The following is an 18,835-nucleotide window of genomic DNA, read 5'->3' as shown; positions in this document are numbered from 1 at the left end:
CCTCTGTTGAATGTACTCTGTTGGCACCCCCCCCCCCAACATCTTTAAATAAAGTACCAATGCTTCCAGCCCCCTGTACCCACCATGGCCTGTGTGAGGGAAGCTTTTAATGTTTGATGTATTACAGTATTTTAATACTTTTTTGGAAGCCGCCCAGAGTGGCTGGGGAAGCCCAGCCAGATGGGCAGGGTATAAATAATAAATTATTATTATTATGAGGTGGATGGTTGGAACGGCAGCGGGGGCTGCTTCACAATTTCCAGGCTGTCCCCTAAAAAAAAATAAAAAAAATCTATTCATCACACTTAAAGTGCACAATGTTTATTTTATTAATCATAATACTTTGTATTCTACCTTTTAGGTTACAAGTCCTTCAAAGTGGCTTGTGGGTAACATTCAATTATATATTTTAAAAATTCAGTTAGTAATACTAACACAGAGCTGTAGCTATGGGAGGGCTAGCCAGGTTTTTTTTCTTTTCTTTTTTGCCCTGGGTGAAGCCTCCAGAGGGGCGCCATTTAGGCTCCCAGCCTCTGTGTGTGTACACAAATGTACACAGAGGGGTGCTAAACAAGGTCTTTGACCCAGGTGAAATAAAACCTAGTTTCGCCCCTGACTAACGTTAAAAAGTGGTGGCCCTGAGGAAGGCGTGGGAGTGGGGAAGTGGAAAATCTAGTTGGAAAAGGCTTAGTTTATATTTATATAATTGCTTTCTCTTTAATATCTTCAACATGGGCATTCAAGTGTGTTGGAGCATCAGGAAAGTTGTCTCCGCATAGTTGAGCCTCATTTGCCACAACCTGGCACAAAAACACACGCAGGGAACATTCAGCAGAACAAAACAGCTTCAGCAAGGAGTGCGTTGAGTCAGGAAACACAAGGTCCTCATTGAAGCAGGTCAATTACTCATTTTATTACCGATTCACAGGGGAAAGGAGTATTGTTGAAAGCTTTCCAGGTCATGTGTCCTTGTCCAGTCAAGTGTACTAATGAATTTCACTAGGTTTGCTTCCTTAGAGGTAGATTATTCTAACTAGCTATCAGCCAGTTGTAGATGGCAGGTACAATGAGGTTTTCCTCTTCTATTGTCTGAGGCTTTTTGCTTTGCTGGGTGCTTAATTATTGTGTCTTAACTACCTTTTTAGGCAGATAGCAAAAGGGCTTTCTTCTGGAGAATTGGGGCAGGGGGTGTGTGTTACTATTTTAGGTGTGAATTAGGAATAGCAAGGGTGCCCACAGTGAATTCCATTTCCCCCTCCAAATCTTTGGAACCTGGGACACTTTTTTTCTCTATGTGCAAAACATGAAGCACATAGCATGCTTGTTCTGAGCGTATTCCAGCTGAGGAATGACACGCCTTCTCCCTGAGCTAGTGAGCCCCACCTGGGCTGTAGGCCCTTGCCTGCCTAAGAAAGGAAGTAAACTTCAGCCTTTTTAATCCAGAGGTTTGTAGGCAGTAATTTCCTAATTCAGCCTGGCCAGGTGCCGTTTAATTTTGCTTTGCTGTTGGAGTTTTCTGCATTGTTCAGTTTCCCAGGACTTCTCTGGATATCTTCCAGTTAGCTGGCCTCCACTAGACTCAGCATGGGCTCCTTGATCACAGTGAAACAGATGGTTTGTTTTCTTAGTTGAGTTGCACTGTATGTAGCAGCAGCTTATCAGTATCCTACAAATAGGCTGTGTTGTACAATCAGAAAGCTTCTTGCCCTTTTCAAGGTGCCAACATAAGACAAAAAAACAGTCCTCTCAATATTGGTTGGAGTTGGTGTGACAAAGGACAAGGAAGGAAGGGATATGTGAACTAAGATTGGGTGGAGAAGCCAATATAAGCAAGGCAGTTTAATTGCTGTTACATAAGATGCTCAGGCTTAATAAGCTGCCAATGGGGAGTCACTTTTTTAATTCCAAGAATGCCCCTCGAGGTACTTTGATGCCTCCTTTATCTCCAGCCAAAATGTGACTCTTCCATGTTCTCTTGCTTTGAGTGAGGGAGCGTTGAGAATACTGCCTTTGATAGGGATATTCATGCTAGCAGTTTCTGCTCAGAAGGACCCTACATCTAGGGTTGGGCATTTGCCAAAAAAAATTTGGTCAACTGACCAAATATACTGTCAAAGAGTGGTCGGATGTTTTGAAAGCCTTATCAACAAATTTGATACGTAAGAACAATAAAGTAAAAATGAATTAAGTGAAATTAAGAAAAATCGAATTCATTAATTTCATTGTTTTGCAGTAGCACTCCCTCCCTCCCTCTCTCGCTATTATAACCAATTTTGGTTCGATTTGTCTTAAATGTGAACCATTTATTGCAGAGCAACTACCGTATTTTTCGCACCATAGGACGCACTTTTTCCCCTCCAAAAATGAAGGGGAAATGTGTGTGCGTCCTATGGTGCGAATGCAGGCTTTCGCTGAAGCCTGGAGAGTGAGAGGGGTCGGTGCGCACCGACCCCTCACGCTCTCCAGGCTTTGCACACCTCTCCACAAGCAGCGGGAGCCCAGCGCTGGGCTCCCGCTGCTTGCGGAGAGTTGCCTGCATGCCGAAGCCTGCGCGCGCTGAGATCAGCGCGCCCAGGCTTCACGGACCTCTCCGCAAGCAGCGGGAGCGCTCCCACGGCTTGCAGAGAGCTGCCTGTTTGGGGGCTGGGGTCGGGGGAAGCTCGAGCTTCCCCCACCCCAGCCCCACGCCTGGGGGGGAAAAATAATTTCCCCCCCTTTATTTCCCCCCCAAAAAACTGGGTGCGCCCTATGGTCCGGTGCGCCCTATGGTGCGAAAAATACGGTACTTGTCTTGGCTTTTATCTTCGAAGACCACAATCAGCCTACAGTTATAGAACTGGCACCACCTGGTTCCTGTAGCAAATAAGTTGGAGTCACAAGGAATTGCAGGCAGTGACCTTTGCTGTTGACGGCTGCTTCTGTTCCTACTGCAGTTATAACTCATAGGCAGCAGAAACTTTGCTCATCTGCTAGGTTTGCAGCTGACTGATGTAGGAATGGATTCAAATAACCTTGACTCCTGCCCTTTCTAGTAGTGGCACCATAATGAAATAAATAGCTGACTCTGTATACAGTGGCATTCTTAGCTTCATTGAATATTTGACCAATATGTGATCAATTGATTCTCAGTTGATATTTGACCAGTGACTTGACCAGGATGCCAAGTGTGCTAGCTCTACAACTGATGATGATATTAGCATAGTATTATTATAATAATAGTAAAGGAGCTTCCTCCAAAGTAAACAAGTAATGAAGCCAAGATAATCCTGGCTGCTGTTTCAATGACAAAAATAATTATGTTACTGTAAGCCTTGTGCCTTTTAGTGGTGATATCTTGACATGTGCTTTCCCACCTGCTTTCCAGGTGATTCCTCCCAAGGAGTGGCAGCCACGCAGGACCTATGACGACATTGACAGCATGGTCATCCCCGCTCCCATCCAACAGGTGGTGACTGGGCAGTCGGGACTCTTCACTCAGTATAATATTCAGAAGAAACCAATGCTGGTTGGAGATTATCGTCACTTGGCCAATAGTGAGAAGTATGTACATGTTAGGACCATTATGGTGTTTGTTTTAAAATGGACCATGATTTAACAGTGGGAGAAGCACTTTCTTATTTAGTATTGATAGAGGCAGCCTGGGTGTTGGCCATGTTTAGTTTCCTCTGTGATGCACCTTCCTGTCCTTTTTATAGGGTTTGAGTCTTTTTCTGTCAAGGGCCACACTCTCAGGGATAATCTCTAAGAAGCTGCATGCCTGCTATGGTCAGAGCCAGAGACAAAAGTACTCTGGATTAACTAATCTAGAATAAAGACTTTCACTCCTTCAATTTCTACCTTCAATTTCTACTATGGCTACTTTAGATTAGACTTCTCAGTCCTACTGAGGTCTACTCAAAGGAAGCCCCACTGGGGTTTGATGGGATTGCCCTCCTGCTGTTCTGGAAAGCAAGCTGAAGTAATTTCTCTCTACAAATGCGTGCAGATACAGCAGAATCTCAACAATTTGTTCTTAGCTATCTGGGGGAAAACATATGCTACCCAAGCTATACAAAAAAGGGGAAATGCTTTTTTGAAAATAATATAAAATATTGTCTCAGTTGCTCTGAAATTACATAGAAAAGAAGAGAAAGCAGTTTGAAAGCTGGAGAAAATAAGTAGGGAATGAACAGGAGGGAAGGAAGGAAGTCTAATGGGGTTTGAAGAATGAGGGCAGCTTCAGGAGGAATCGGAGAAAGGGGAGGTGCATCAAATGAAGTGATTCCCACAGGTGCATTCTGGAGAACACACGGCTAAAGCACCTTTCCCGCATGGTTCTTAATATGGGACTGGGCATAAAAGGCTGCATGGCCCTGCTATTGAGCAAAGAAGGGTAACCTAAATTTTCTCTCTGTGTGTGTTTGTGTGTTTTGTTGGCTGCAATCATCAGCTACCACAATTCTGGTGCTTTTAAGGTAACTGGCTAAGCCACATTGGGGGGCGGGGGGGGGAAGCTCCCCAGTAGTCTAGTTGCCCTGATGTGGCTTGTCAGGTGGAATAAATCTTTACATAGAAATTGCTTTTCTGCAGGAAAGTCATGCGCAGTTTCAACCCTATGTGCCAGCTCCAGCGATTTAAAGCTCCTCCACACGTATATGTGTGTCGTGTGGCTGCAGCTGTGTAGTTTGCACGCTGTTCCCTACATAGAAGCACATTCCTTATAAAAGTGATCAGGTGTGTGAAGTACAAGCATGTGAGATTAAGTGGGTTTGCCATGTCTAATCTTTGGCTTCCTCTTCTATTTCATTGACCAGGTACTGTACCCCCCGGCACCAAGATTTTGATGACTTGGAACGCAAATACTGGAAGAATCTGACTTTTGTGTCTCCTATTTATGGCGCAGATATCAGCGGTTCCCTTTATGATGCAGTAAGCGACCATGAGATGCGATGAGTGTGTGTCCGCTCTGCAGGCCCAGATCAGTTTGAAGCAGGCTTAATTGCAATTCTAATTAAATGGAAGTGCTGAGAACCTTTTGTGCAGGGATTTCTGGCTTCTTTCAAAAGTACTGCATTTCGTGTGATTCCTTAGTTAGGAGCTGTGACTGGCTTTAAATTTGCAAAGTTCACATGGGTGGTGACCCTTAAGCCGAACTCTGTGGATATAGCCTTACGTGCATTATACTTAGGGCAGGTTTCAGTCATGATTTTGTCTCCCTCTTCCAACTTCCATTGTCATCCTTCCCCCCTTCCTCTGTGAATCAGATCTCTCCGTAACATTGGTGGAGAGTAATTCATGTTGCAGAGGGGGGCTTTTGTACCTGTTTGATGGTGTGTGCGTGTGTGTGCGTATGCCAGTTCTTTCCCTCAGACCTGCTGCCCAGTGGACCATTGTGTATCCCATACCCCTGCTGTTGGTAATGCCTGCAGGCACCCTGCTCTTGCCACATGCGTTTCCTTAAGACATTGCATGTGGATGTGGCAGTCAGCAGCCTCTCTGTCCTGAAGCCAAAGGAGCTCTTACTTTCCCTCCTGAGAGTGGCTTCTTTCTCCTCCTATAGGATGTGGAACAGTGGAATATTGGGAATCTGAACACTCTACTAGATATGGTGGAACATCAGTGTGGAATTATCATCGAAGGCGTGAACACCCCCTACCTCTACTTTGGGATGTGGAAAACCACATTTGCTTGGCATACAGAGGACATGGATCTTTACAGCATCAACTACCTGCATTTTGGAGAGCCCAAATCGTGGTGAGTATGTTGTGGGTGGGTATTTAGCATTATAAAAGAGACCACAGAGCCATCTGGGTCCAAAGCAGGACCGCTAGCAGGGCTGGCATTCCTGGGAAGCTTCTTTGCGCTCAAATCCTACCCCTGGATGCTCTGTACCAAGGAACCACAAGCTTTCAACCAAGGAAACATTACCTGCCAAAGCTGGAAGGGCCATAGCTGAGTGGTTCAGTCTCCTGGTACATGGCAGGGCTATGTAGTCCAGTGTCCTGGTGAAACCTCACCCTTTGCACAGAGATCATCCAGAGAATGGGCGTGTCACCTGAAAGTGTCTGCAGAGTAAGGGACAGAATCCAATCACATACAGCAGTTGAGAAAGCCTCCTTGTGATGTGACTCCAAAAACCTACAATTCTGCTTCAGCACCCAGGAAAAAATAATATCAGGCAAATATAGGAATATGCAAATCAGGCAGTTTCTGGTAATCTCCTGCTTGGCAAACTCCTGCTGCAGTGATGCAAAGCGTGAGTATGTCATATCTTGTCATACCCTTGGCACACTGTGCCTTTTGGGGGGAAATCTGCAACGGTCAGATCCTGTTAAGTTGAGAAATGGGCAGGCCTTTCCTATGTAGCAGCATATGGGCTGGGAGTTTTGCTACTGCTGTAGCTTTATTAGCAAATGGTATGTCCATATATGCTACTGTTGATGTGGAAAAGAGCTGTCAGGGAAGAGGCAGCCTTCTGATTCCTGGGTGCATGGTTTTTTAATTGTATTTAATGCATGGCAACTTGATGGATGTCCCAAAAGTGTCCTTTCCTGAGATTAGTGATGCAACTTATAAATACTGACATTTCCAGGCAGAGTGGATCTGAAATGTCACTGGAAAGCTGTTGTCTGCCAGAGCACTGTAACAAGATTATTTTCTGCAGTATGATTTCCCATTGGCACTACTGGTCTCCGGGATGGCAGTGCCTGAGGGTGTGCAAGAGGTGCCAGGAGCATGGCTCAGACCCCAGTTAATGAGACCATTTTTGCAGTTGCCATTGCCTTCCGCATAGGAATGGGCTAATCCAACTAGGGCTTTGGTGTCATGGTGCAGTTTTAAAAAAAACACACACAAAAAAAACATGGCTTCAGGATTTTTCACATTTAGTCCAAAAGACATACCTCTTCCAGGGGCACCTTTTTGTTTCTGAAGCACACTTTAACTTAGAGATTGATTTATTGTACACCCTCACAGCTCATCTCTTCATTTTCGAAAGCTCCAAAAATCTTGCTTTATTTGCTTCCTGGCCTCCGCTAGGTGGCGCTAGTTCCAAAGCTAGAAGTTCTCTTGGTTCTTTAGACACAGCTGTATTTTCAGTGGTTTGATTTTAGCATGCTAATAGGGCTGGGGGCTGAGCTTCTGACAAAGCTCTATGACAGACTTCTAGCAGGAAACGAGTATATTTTTCCTACTTTAATTTTTCTCTGTTTCATTAGTTTTCAGATCTACAGAGGTAAAGGCAATCCTTAGCAAAGTTCTTCCCCCGTTGGACTAGCATAAGTGGCACTAGAACCTTGCATTAACATCTTTTTGGCATCAATTGAAGATTTTCCTCTTCTCCCAGGCATTTGATTGTTAACTTCTCTGTTACTCTTATGGTTGTTTTAGCTGGCTTGTATATGTGATGAGAGGATTGAGTTTCTGTCTGTTTCTTTTAGAATTAGTTTATGATCATTTTGAGTGTTTGCTTTTAATTATTTTGTTGGTTTTTTGTATTGTAGGTTGCCTTGGGCCTTTTTGTAGTAGGTGCCTTTACAAATGAAATTAATAATGTTAATAGTAGCAATATAATTCTCACGTAGTGATTTATTCAAAGTGGAGGGTGTGGTGGTTGAAATCTGTTCTGAGTTGCAGCTAGACCTTCCAGTCAGTTTCCTCCTCCTTGCACCTCTCTTTTTATCCTGATGGCTCTGCCTTCCCCCATCCATTGCAAACACACAAAGGGATTTTGTAGCCCTTTGTCTTTTTCTCTACATTAATATCCTTCAGGAGTAGCAAAGGCAGAATGGTTGGCACCTTGTAAAACAGGAGCACAATATAAAAGCCTCCAGAAAGCAGAGGGACCATAACTCAATGATAGAGCACCTGCTTTGTATGCAGAAAGTCCAAGACTCACTCCCTAGTGCATCTTGTTAAAAGGATCTGGTAGCAGTTGATGGGAAAGTCTTCCCTCTCCCTGAGACTCTGGAGAGATGCTGCTGGTCAGAGTTAATGATAATGGGCTCATCGACAAATAGTTTGCCCTTCTATATGGCAACTTCCTATATTTGTGTTCTGTATGCAGGACAGGGAAAATACTATTTGTTGTGAACCAAAATCCTGCCACTGGAATGGTTTGCACTTGATGGTGCATGTACAACACCAATTTCAATTGGCTTAAGTCCCATTTTACTGTCGTAGCTCTGCTCCCCCTCACTAAAATAAGTAAAATAGAATAAAATAGCCTGGGAACTATAGTTTTATGAGGGGTACTGAGACTGCTTTGAGATCATCAGCCTGTTTAGTAAATTGTACTTCACTGTGTGTGAGGGACGCAGGTGGCGTTGTGGGTTAAACCACAGAGCCTAGGACTTGCTGATCAGAAGGTCGGTGGTTCGAATCTCTGCGACGGGGTGAGCTCCCGTTGCTCGGTCCCTGCTCCTGCCAACCTAGCAGTTCAAAAGCACCTCAAAGCGCAAGTAGATAAATAGGTACTGCTCCAGCGGGAAGGTAAACGGCGTTTCCGTGCGCTGCTCTGGTTCGCCAGAAGCGGCTTAGTCCTGCTGGCCACATGACCCGGAAGCTGTACGCCGGCTCCCTCAGCCAATAAAGCGAAAAGAGCGCTGCAACCCCAGAGTCGGCCACGACTGGACCTAACGGTCAGGGGTCCCTTTACCTTTAAGGTAAAGGTAAAGGTACCCCTGCCCGTACGGGCCAGTCTTGACAGACTCTAGGGTTGTGCGCCCATCTCACTCAAGAGGCCGGGGGCCAGCGCTGTCCGGAGACACTTCCGGGTCATGTGGCCAGCGTGACAAGCTGCATCTGGCGAGCCAGAGCCGCACACGGAAACGCCGTTTACCTTCCCGCCAGAGCGGTACCTATTTATCTACTTGCACCCGGGAGTGCTTTCGAACTGCTAGGTTGGCAGGCGCTGGGACCGAACAACGGGAGCGCACCCCGCCACGGGGATTCGAACCGCCGACCTTTCGATCGGCAAGCCCTAGGCGCTGAGGCTTTTACCCACAGCGCCACCCGCGTCCCTTTACCTTTACCTTACTTCATTGTGTTCCCTGGTTGGGAGCTGTAGCACCAGACTCTCCTTGCAGGCTTACACCAAGGTGAATTGAGCATTTGTGTTTCTATCTGTTGCAAGTTGGATGCCATGGTTTACAAAGGGGCATGAAGACATTGGGCTCTTCCTCTGTGAAAAAGACATCAAACTGATTTAGTAGTGGAATTGTATTCCAAGATCTGCCTCTGGGTATGAAGAAAGTATTCTGGCTTCCTTTGCGTAGTCTGTGCTCTGCATCTGACCAGCCCTTTTCTTTTCTGACCCCCCCCCCCCCGGGCAATCTGTAGAATGTGCCAATTGGATTACTTTGCATTTTTCAGCATTTGTTGCTCGCGTGAATGTTTACTGTTTCTTTATATAAATTCAGCTGAATGGATTATATTCCATGCACTGCGGTTAGAGCCTATTCCATTCAGGAATAGGCTAGGATTGATTGCCTTTGCACAGAACTGTCAGGTGGAAACAGAACAGAAGCCCACTAGCAAATGCAGCGTTAATACTTGGCTGGATTCAGTGCTACTTAGTCCAGCATTAAAGGGAGGTCTGAGAATACCCTCTGAGCCCGTGCAGTTTTGATAAGAGAAGACTAATCCTGCTTCCTGGTGGGGGTTCTGTAATCAGAAGACCACTCTAGCAGATGTTGCTTTTGTATTAAGGCCAAAAGCAGTTGGGCTTTCTGGGCAAAGATTTATTAACAGAGATTAGTTGAAACCTCTTCTGGCCAATGCAGGAGGGCTTGGGATTTCTGATTTGAAACTCTGTCCTCCTGAGATTGATTAAAAAAAAGAAAGAAAAAAGCCAGCTTCACACATGCTTCCAGGGTACGTCTTTGCCAAGGACAGCCAGCTCTTCCTCTAAAGCTGTTGCAGCATAGATCTGCATTCATTAATGAGATTCCCATAAGCTGACCCCCTGCCATCGAAGCAGGGCTTGGTGATGAAGGTGACTCAGCGGGCATCAGGAGTTTGGCTGAGGGAGGAGGTAGGTGGACGTTTTGGCCTACGATGAATCAAGTTGCTTAGTCCCAATAGCCCCCAGGCCCTGCTTAATGAAAATTATAAAGCACAGCAAGTTGGTTCCTGCCCACGCGGGTGGAAACCACCATTACAACGTGTGTTTATAACGTTGTTTGCAGAGCTGGTTTACCCATGCATACTTGACTATGCGTCATCAGGTGCCTTTATGTTTCTCAATAGGATGTCAGTAAAACCCCAAACAGAATTATGATAAAAAAATCAAACTGATTGTTTTTCAGGAGTCATGCTTCCAGCTCCTTTTTATCAACTGTATGGTAACCTAAGTGTAGAGAAATCACACAGTGTTACATGTATGTCTGAGCCAGGGCTTGCTCAAACACAGTTTCAGAGCCTTGTCTAGAGGGTTGCAGCTTTTTGCTTTGTTTCGCAAGTGCCTTTAGGGCTTCAAACATATACTCTCCTACTAGGCAGCAAGCCCCATTGAAGATAGGATTGTACTGCATGCTTGTTAACATGGCATAGAAAGCAGAACAGAGCTGCTTTTAAGCTGAATGCAGCTTCTGGTTAAGGTGTTGACTTGTTCTATAGATGTTGACTTGCTCTATTTCAAAAACTGGATTAGAATCCACTATTCTGCATGGATTCCATACACCGCAGGAGACAAGACTTGCCATCTACCAGAAATTAGTGCCTTTTTATGCCTGGTTTGCACCTAAGGCTACAGTTAATTAAGGTAGAAACAAGCTGTGGTTTGTTTGATCGCCTATGGGACAACTTGTTTGGCTTAGCAGTCTGTGTGAACCAGGAGTCAATGGAAGTTCCAGCGTCATGGAATTCCTTCCCAAAAGGAAACTCATTAGATCCATGCCCTTTGAGAAGGGGAGTTGAAACTTTTTTCTTTTGTCTGACCTTTTGAGTTTTTATCCTTCACTTTTACACAATCTCTTACTTTATGCATCTTATTGCTGTATCATATGAGTGCTTCTGTTTTTGCATTAATTCATTATGAGCCTCTTTTGGGGGACTAAGTAGTTGGGATGTAGTGGAACGAATAAATAAAAAAGGACATTGTCTCCACCTTTTAAATGTTCTGAGTTCTACATTGCCTTTCTGATGAAAGAATACTGCAAAAATGAGGGTCGGGCTATTTCCCCATTTCACCTAGATTTTCGCCTGACAGCAGCTGTCCATGATTTCAGGTCAAGATGGGTTTCCCCCACCAACTGCTATCTGCATACTATGCACTGTACCACTGGTCCCTCCCTCTCCAGGTTTAAGCTCCAGGCTGGAGCAATATGATACTATTTCGGTGATCCTAATTTCTGTGAGACCAACACAGACCACCATTCTTGCTATTGCAAATAATAAGGATGCCATAAGTCAGCAGGGGGAGCTCTTCGATTTCAAGAAAAAAAGACTGGTGCAGCTGGCTGCCTTTTGTCAGAAATGCTTGTTAATGATGATTCCGTGACTCTCCTTCTCTGGTTCTACCTCTGTGGAATTTTCCCAGCTCTCTTCATCCTTTTTATAGACTCTTCGACCCTGGTAGTGATAATCTTAGAGTACCTCAGGGAATAGTAGGAGTGAAGAGAGTTACGAACTCCACCAGTTTGGAAGTCATGCTGTGCAATAACAGAGGCAGAGTTGGTGTTAACAGCCACTGGCAGGAGATATTTATGCATCAGGACATTGCACTCATTTCTACATGAGTGCCCTTCCATGCCTTAAAAATAGTCCCTTCACAATAAAATCTTTGTTCATGTCAGTTCCCTTCCCCTATTACATATGCAAGAATTTATTCGGTGGCTTAACCAACTAAAGTTTGGGTTGATTAATCAGTAGGAGCCAGTTTTAATCAATGGAGTATCTTATATTAAGATTTGATTGATATGGGGGGGAAAGGGGGGATATGATTCTAATAGCAAATGACCAATCACTGTGTTGTAGCTTATGCTGAATTATAAATTGTATCATACTTCCATGTGTTTTAAAGGGGAAAATATTGAGGCTGTGTTATTGTGCAGTTTTATAAATATAATTGATTGATAAATGAGTTAAATGACAGGTGATGGATTGACAAAAGATCTCCCTCAATTCTTCTAGATTGTTAGCTTTTTCAAGTGTGCCTTGGTATTCTGCAACAGTATTGGAGAATGTGGCCAACTAGTTGTGTATTTATAAAGCTACTTTGCATTTACCTTTGGGGCAGAGTTAAAATTAACCTAGGGCCATTCTACTTTTAGTTATATGTGTGTCCTTTCTGTGCCACCCAAAATGGTTAGCTTGCAGGTGAGGTGGTTTTGGATTTTGCTGGTGTGACCTGGAAATGGATGCAGTATTTCTGAGAAGTAGCAGCTTTTGGTTCCTCCAAGGCCAGAGTGTGCTTGGGAGCAGCCACATCCATTGCTAGACACTTTGAAGGTCAGTGCACTAAGCTGGATGAATGGAAGCTGGAATGAGAAATGCCACAAGAAGAATCCATTGCTGTGTTGATCAGGCAAACGCAGGTGGCCTGCCAGTCATAGGGGCTGACTTTTCCCTTCTAAACTTGAGGAATCACTGAGGAGTGAACTAGTTTTAGTCCACCTGAGTCTCTTATGAGTCTAGTTTCCTGGCCCTTGCGGTTTTTCGCCCAAAGCCTGGAGTCCTTGGTCAGCTGTCATGGTGCAATACGTTTGAAATCTGCACTACTTTCCCTTATCTGCCCTTGCACTGGAACATGAATTCATGGGGCAGGGTATAACATGGAGTATTCGGGAGGAGGACAACTGGCTTCAAAATCCACACCATTGGGAGCTTTTGTGCTGCCAAGAAATTTCATATTAAGCCGCCCACGTGGGGAGCTGCCAAATTGAGCCCATTGCTTTGCATGCTTCTCTTCATCTAATTATAATACACAGCTCTTTCATTCCTTGCTCTAATTACCGCCTTTTCCCAGCCTGCCCTCAGTCTTTGCATTCAGTCCTGTTCTGCATCCCATATTGAACCTCTGGTGGTGGTGGGAGGTTTGCGCTGTATCAATTAGGCATATTATATATAATTACCTTATACACTTATATGCAATGATTAAAATGCAGCAAATTGCTAAATTACATTACTGGAAAGCTTAATGTTTTTTCTTTTTGAGACGAAAAGAAGGAAAACCAATTGAACTCTTCCTTCCTTTCCCTCCCCAAAATACAACCAAGCTTATGAATATTTATGTGCTGACCTTTGTAGCCCCCCCCCCCATGTCTTTTGAGGGCATTAATCACAGGGGGGGGGGGTTGATAGTAGGAAGCATAGGTGGCGTTACTTCTGTTCAGAATATTGATACCAATGTTGGTCCACAGAATGATCGACACAAACAAGAGATGTAGTAGACCCAAATACTGTTTTAGCAAATATTAAAGAAAACCAAAGGAAGCTATCACTCCATTAAAAATAATTCCAAATAAAGCTTGGCTGAATATTTTGGATACAGTCAAACCTCATTCTGCATCTGCCTCCGCTTGCGTCCGCTTTGGCGGATGTCCGCAGCAAACCCAGAAGTACCGGAATGGGTTACTTCTGGGTTTGGCGCATGCGTAGAAGTGCTAAATTGCGCATGCGCTTTGATGTGCGCCATTTTTGGGTTGTGGCAGGGCCTCTGGAATGGATCCCCACCATAACCTGAGGATCCACTGTATTAAAATACTGTCGAGTGAGAGTTTTGAGGCAAGCTAGCAAAAATAAGGAGGAGGATACAAGAAGAGTTTGGATTTGATATCCCGCCTTTTACTCCCTTTAAGGAGTCTCAAAGCGGCTAACAATCTCCTTTCCCTTCCTCCCCCACAACAAACAGTCTGTGAGGTGCGTGGGGCTGAGAGACTTCAAAGAAGTGTGACTAGCCTAAGGTCACCCAGCAGCTGCATGTGGAGGAGCGGAGACTCGAACCCGGTTCCCCAGGTTACAAGACTACCGCTCTTAACCACTACACCACGCTGGCTCAAATCATAGAATCATAGAATCATAGAGTTGGAATAGACCACAAGGACCATGGAGTCCAACCCCCTGCCAAGCAGGAAACACCATCAGAGCACTCCTGACATATGGTTGTCAAGCCTCTGCTTAAAGACCTCCAGAGAAGGAGACTCCACCACACTCCTTGGCAATGTGGAGGAGGATTCTTGTGTCGGCTTTCTAGGTCAGGCAGGCAGGAAATAGGAAGAAGTGGATGGAGGTAGCTACCCAAGGAAAGGGAAGGAAAGTGAGTAGACTTTGGGCAGGAACCAAGGTAGCAGCTATGAAGAATGGAGTCTTAATTGGTGGAGCAACAGCATCCTTTGCTGGTGACACCCTGGGCAGGAAGGGCATTGAAACAGGACGATGATGGCAGATTCTCACTCTGAGGAGGCTGGGTTCTCTTGTGAGACCAGGCGTGGTGGCAGGGAGCATGAGCAGCCTTCAGGCTGCACAACAGCACCCTCCAAAACATCCTGCCAAGGTGGAGACGGCTGCATGTTTCCACCAAATCTAGTAGGAAATCTGTTCAGAAGGCTGTTAGACAGAGGGCTGGCAGGGGATTAGAATAGATGGCCACCTGGCCCCTTCTAATTCTGTTAACCCAACTCAGAGTATTTACTGTATAGAACCAAGGAACAGAAAGGTTTGAACCAGATCTCTTAGTAATCAGATTACAAATTGTCTATCTTTGTTTGAGGAAATTGGGTTATGCAAATCCTTTGGCAAATCAGTTAAAGAAAAAAACATTGCAAAAAATGCATGAAACAGCTATACATTCGCTTTTTTTGGTAATGTTGAAACCCACTGGTGGAGCGGGGGGTGTGTGTACTTGCAAGGTGGAGAATGGATAGGGAAAATTGAATTAGTCAGCCTAGAGAAGCTAGAGGTTTGGAAAAACCCATCCAGTTCAGATTCATTTTCATGGCATTACTTAGCCTAACTAGAGGGTTTGGTGTTTGATACTGTTTAAGAGCTCAGTTCCATATTGAAGAGGGCCTCAGTGATGACATGCCTGTTTTTGTCCTTTGGTAGGTTACAGAATTCCTTAGAGAAAGTTTCAGGATGTTCATAGCAGCACTGAGGACACAAAAATTAGGCACAAAGCAAATGCACTTAATTTCCTTTGAGGTTTGTCTCCTGCTTTCATAATAAGATGCAATATTGGTTTAAGCCAGTGTTTCCCAAACTGGGTGTTACCACTCCTTGGTGGGGGGTGTTCAAGTGCAATTGGGGGATGTTGAATAAAATAAGGGGGCAGTGGAAACATAAAGAAAGAAGAGAAGAAAATTTTGAAAAACCGTTGTACATTATTCATCTGTTGTGTAATGATGCTTACTGCGAAGTCGGGAACTGTTGTGGGACGGTGACAATGCCTCCCCTGGATCCAGTGGTCGGTTGTGCTGGAGGCGAGGGGTTTCCCAGGCTCTAAGTTAAAGGTGTCATTTAGCTCCTAGCTTTCATATCTCAGTTCCTAACACTTGTTGTCTGGGCAGCCCAGGCTTGCGCCCCGGGGAGGTCGCTTTGGTGCTGCTCGTGCAGTGGTTTGACTTCACCCCTGGAGGTGCACTGCATTGTCTCCCGAGACAGATGGATGCCAACAGCAGGGAGGAAGCAAGAGAAAAATACAAAACAGCAATGAAATGCGAACTGCTCCATCCCTCTGGCACATACGCTATACTCTGGTAAATTTCTGTTTTTTAAATAGAAATGGCCCTGCAAAGCAAGATTTATTGTGGCATGATTTATGGCTCAGCTGCAGCACCATTTGGCAGAGCAAAGCTCTTCTCAATTGATGAGCTAGTTGGGGGCTTGGATGGCACGCACTCCCGTTTATTTCCTATAGCCAGAGACAGGGAGGGCTCTCCAAGTGGTGTGGAGAGCAGCCTGCTCCTGCCTTCTCTGGCTCGCCCAAACTGCCTGGGAAAAGAATTCTTCATTAGAAGTCTGTGCGTAGCTCTGAGACTCACAAGGAGAAATGATGTATATATTAAGAGTTTGCATCCCCCAGTAATTTGGTGATAGATGGGAGGAGTGCAGCATGGAGTTATTAATGCAAGCTTTCAGGCTTCATATACCGCAGTCATTAGTTAATCAATGTGAACCCTGCCAGCCCACCTGCTAACATTCAAACGGGCCTTACTGGAGCCAACATGGCCCTGTTCATCCAGCAGGTGGAGTTATAGCAATGGCCATTTGTTTCTAGCAACAAGGAGATTCTGGCCTTCGAGTAAGTAAAGAGGATGAAGGAGTGAATTATAATGTGCTAAAGCTTTTGCCTGTGTGCCTCCTAAACCCTGGGTTTGAATCTGCCACTCAAGGTGTAACAGGTGGAATAATGAGGGGAGTTTAAACTGTTTTCTCACCCTGGCAGGGGTGTTGGCCAAAAGATGCTTCTTTCCTCTTTTCTACAGCTGTTCCTCTAAAAAAGATTCCTCATCTGTCAGTGTGTTGTCTTGATGAGGGAACCGCCTCCTCCCCACCCCTCCTACAATACTAATAATTCATCCCAGCTCCGTAGTCTGTCAGGATCCTCTCTGGAAGGAGGGGTGAGCCAGAAGTCTCCAGCTGAAAGCTGCACTCTCTCCTCCCTCTCACTCCATTTCAAAAAGGAAAAGAAACAAAGCATCTGCTCAAAGCCTGGCCCTAGTTTGAAATGAAGATCTCTGGAAATCTGACAGCATCACAGATTGGGTTTAATAACGTTGTACAGACTTTGTCTTTTCCCCATGCCATGCAACTCTTTTGCCAACCTGATCTTCTGGCATAGGTTTCCCCTATGGAAGGGAAGCAGCTTGTCTCCTGTCTGATAACAAAGTTATGCTAGTGAAAGGTATAAAGAGACATCCTCTCCATTAGCCACACACAGATCCACCCACTCTGACTCAGTAAGCCCAGCTTCATCTACTGCTAAGGGCTGTACTCTGTCCAAAGCCCAACTCAGCAGTAAACCTCATTTGCTATGGGGAGTGGGGGAGGGTAGGCAGGGCAAGTTGCTTCCGCATACTTTAACAAACCTCACAGGATAGCAACTCTTGAGTACTTTGGAGTGAGGAGTAGGAAACACCTGTAGATAACCAGGTGCTGGAATGATATGACCCCGTTCCACAGGATCTGCATGAATATTTGTTGGAAGGTTATCTTCATGTATGCAGTTCATTAATACAGGCATGTTTTCTCTTTTGCTCAGCAGTGGGAAATAGATCTTTGGGTTGATGCAAACAGCAAGCGTAATAATGAGACTAACTTTAAACCAAACCGGATTGCTCTAAACCCAGATGTGTTTGTACCCAGTGAAATGGGCAGCTTGCATGTACAAGTTGGTGCAGAGCAGAAACAGCTGTTACATATGGCCCTGACTTTAGTGTTTCTCTTTTCTCGCTTTCTCTTTCCCCTCACTCCAAATTATCATATGCCTAACTTTCACAATATTAATAGGGAGCTTATGAAACGAGGAAATGTTTCAAGGTTTTTGGGCAGTGCCTACCACCCAGTGGTTTTTTTCCTGTGCTTTAAGTCTGCTACAAGTCTGCTACTCTGTTTAAGCTATTGCTGGAAGAATAGACCTATACAGGGTTTTGATTTAGCAGGCAGTTTAAAGGTATCTTTACAGGAATGAAGCAAAGCTTTAAGTGAGGGAGAAGGTATATCTGACCTCCAGTGTCCTGTAACTGGACCTTGTCTAGTTAATGGGAGTACTTGAAATGCTTGGCTTGTGGTTGCACATTTTTATCTAACAGGCATTCAGCAGCTGATAACACAGGTTGACATTTTTTCATTCCCCCCCCCCCTCTAAGAATTTATTAAATTTCTTCTCCTGGGACAATGGATGGAGGATTCTGTGTTAAAACTCTTCGCTCAGGTAAGTGGATTAATGCTGATTTGGGCAGCTGAAAGGACCAGCAGGCATAGGATTGTGCAGCCCAGGGTCATGCTCCTTGTCCAAAACAATTTACTGTTTGAAATACAACAAGTTTGCAGGTTGGTGCCCGATGTGTGAGATGGTGCAGCTATGCTAGGCTGACCATGGAGGAAGGTTTGTATGTACTCCTCCCCATCTTGCAGATGATTCTGAACTCAGGGCGCATATTGTGTAAGCTCTTACTCCACATCTTCTGGAAATGGTGGGTTTTGTCACACCTAGTGTGACTCCTCTCACAAGCCTCCCCTGGCTGCATAATCATTCTACAAATCCCAGCATTTCTTCCTTGTTGCTCACAGAAGAAAACCTGGAGCAAAAAATGTCCCAGAGAAAGCAACCATTCACACGTGTACTGACCCATCCTTCAGGGTGTCTTACATTAGTCTAGTTTGCCCTCCTACCTACCCCCACCCCCAAACTCAGTGAAGTTAAGCTGAGGCCTTCTGACTTGAAAAAGGCTGGCCATGTGGGTATCTTGATTTTTTTTTAAAAAAAACAAATTGTTCCCAATATGTGGCATGTTGAGACACCACTTAGCTTCAGTCTCCTTTGCACAAGAGGTGGATGCAAACATTATTCTTTCTGAAAGCGTTGCATCTGCCTGCCTGCCTGCTTGCTTTGGGCTTTCTAATGTGAGAGCACTTTGTGTGATTGCACTCTGATCCTGCCATTTTCCATTTTACTCTATTGTTTTGAGTCTGAGTAAATACACTCTAGTCCCCATGTTTATCTGACAGAGTTGTAAGTGTGTATGTATTTCAAGAAAGAAGAAAATCAGTGTTAAAAATCACTAGCAGGTGCCGGTTAAAGATACCGAATTCAATCCTCTGTTGTCCTGTAAAATGATCAATTGAAGATAAAACTGCATTATCTTGGTAACAGTCCTTTCCCATGAAGAAGGAACTTGATTCATGCCTGATCTTA

The 18,835-nt window shown here is 44.8% G+C and overlaps 1 protein-coding gene across 3 annotated transcripts in view; it reads left to right on the top strand.

Annotated features, from left to right (window-relative positions):
• The window catches only part of KDM4B (lysine demethylase 4B), a 192,848-nt gene that overhangs the window by 34,362 nt on the left and 139,651 nt on the right, over positions 1–18,835 (top strand). For all 3 annotated transcript variants that reach the window (XR_003704470.2, XM_028713805.2, XM_028713806.2), the window contains exons 3-5: positions 3,365–3,540; positions 4,794–4,908; positions 5,540–5,733. Coding sequence is in view for 2 of the 3 variants with exons in the window: in XM_028713805.2 (XP_028569638.2) it covers positions 3,365–3,540; positions 4,794–4,908; positions 5,540–5,733 (485 nt within the window). In the remaining variant the exon portion in view is untranslated. The remainder of the gene's footprint in view (positions 1–3,364; positions 3,541–4,793; positions 4,909–5,539; positions 5,734–18,835) is intronic.

This window comes from Podarcis muralis, chromosome 18 (assembly GCF_964188315.1).
Source record: "Podarcis muralis chromosome 18, rPodMur119.hap1.1, whole genome shotgun sequence".
NCBI lineage: Eukaryota > Metazoa > Chordata > Lepidosauria > Squamata > Lacertidae > Podarcis > Podarcis muralis.
This window is presented reverse-complemented; position numbering and strand designations above follow the sequence as displayed.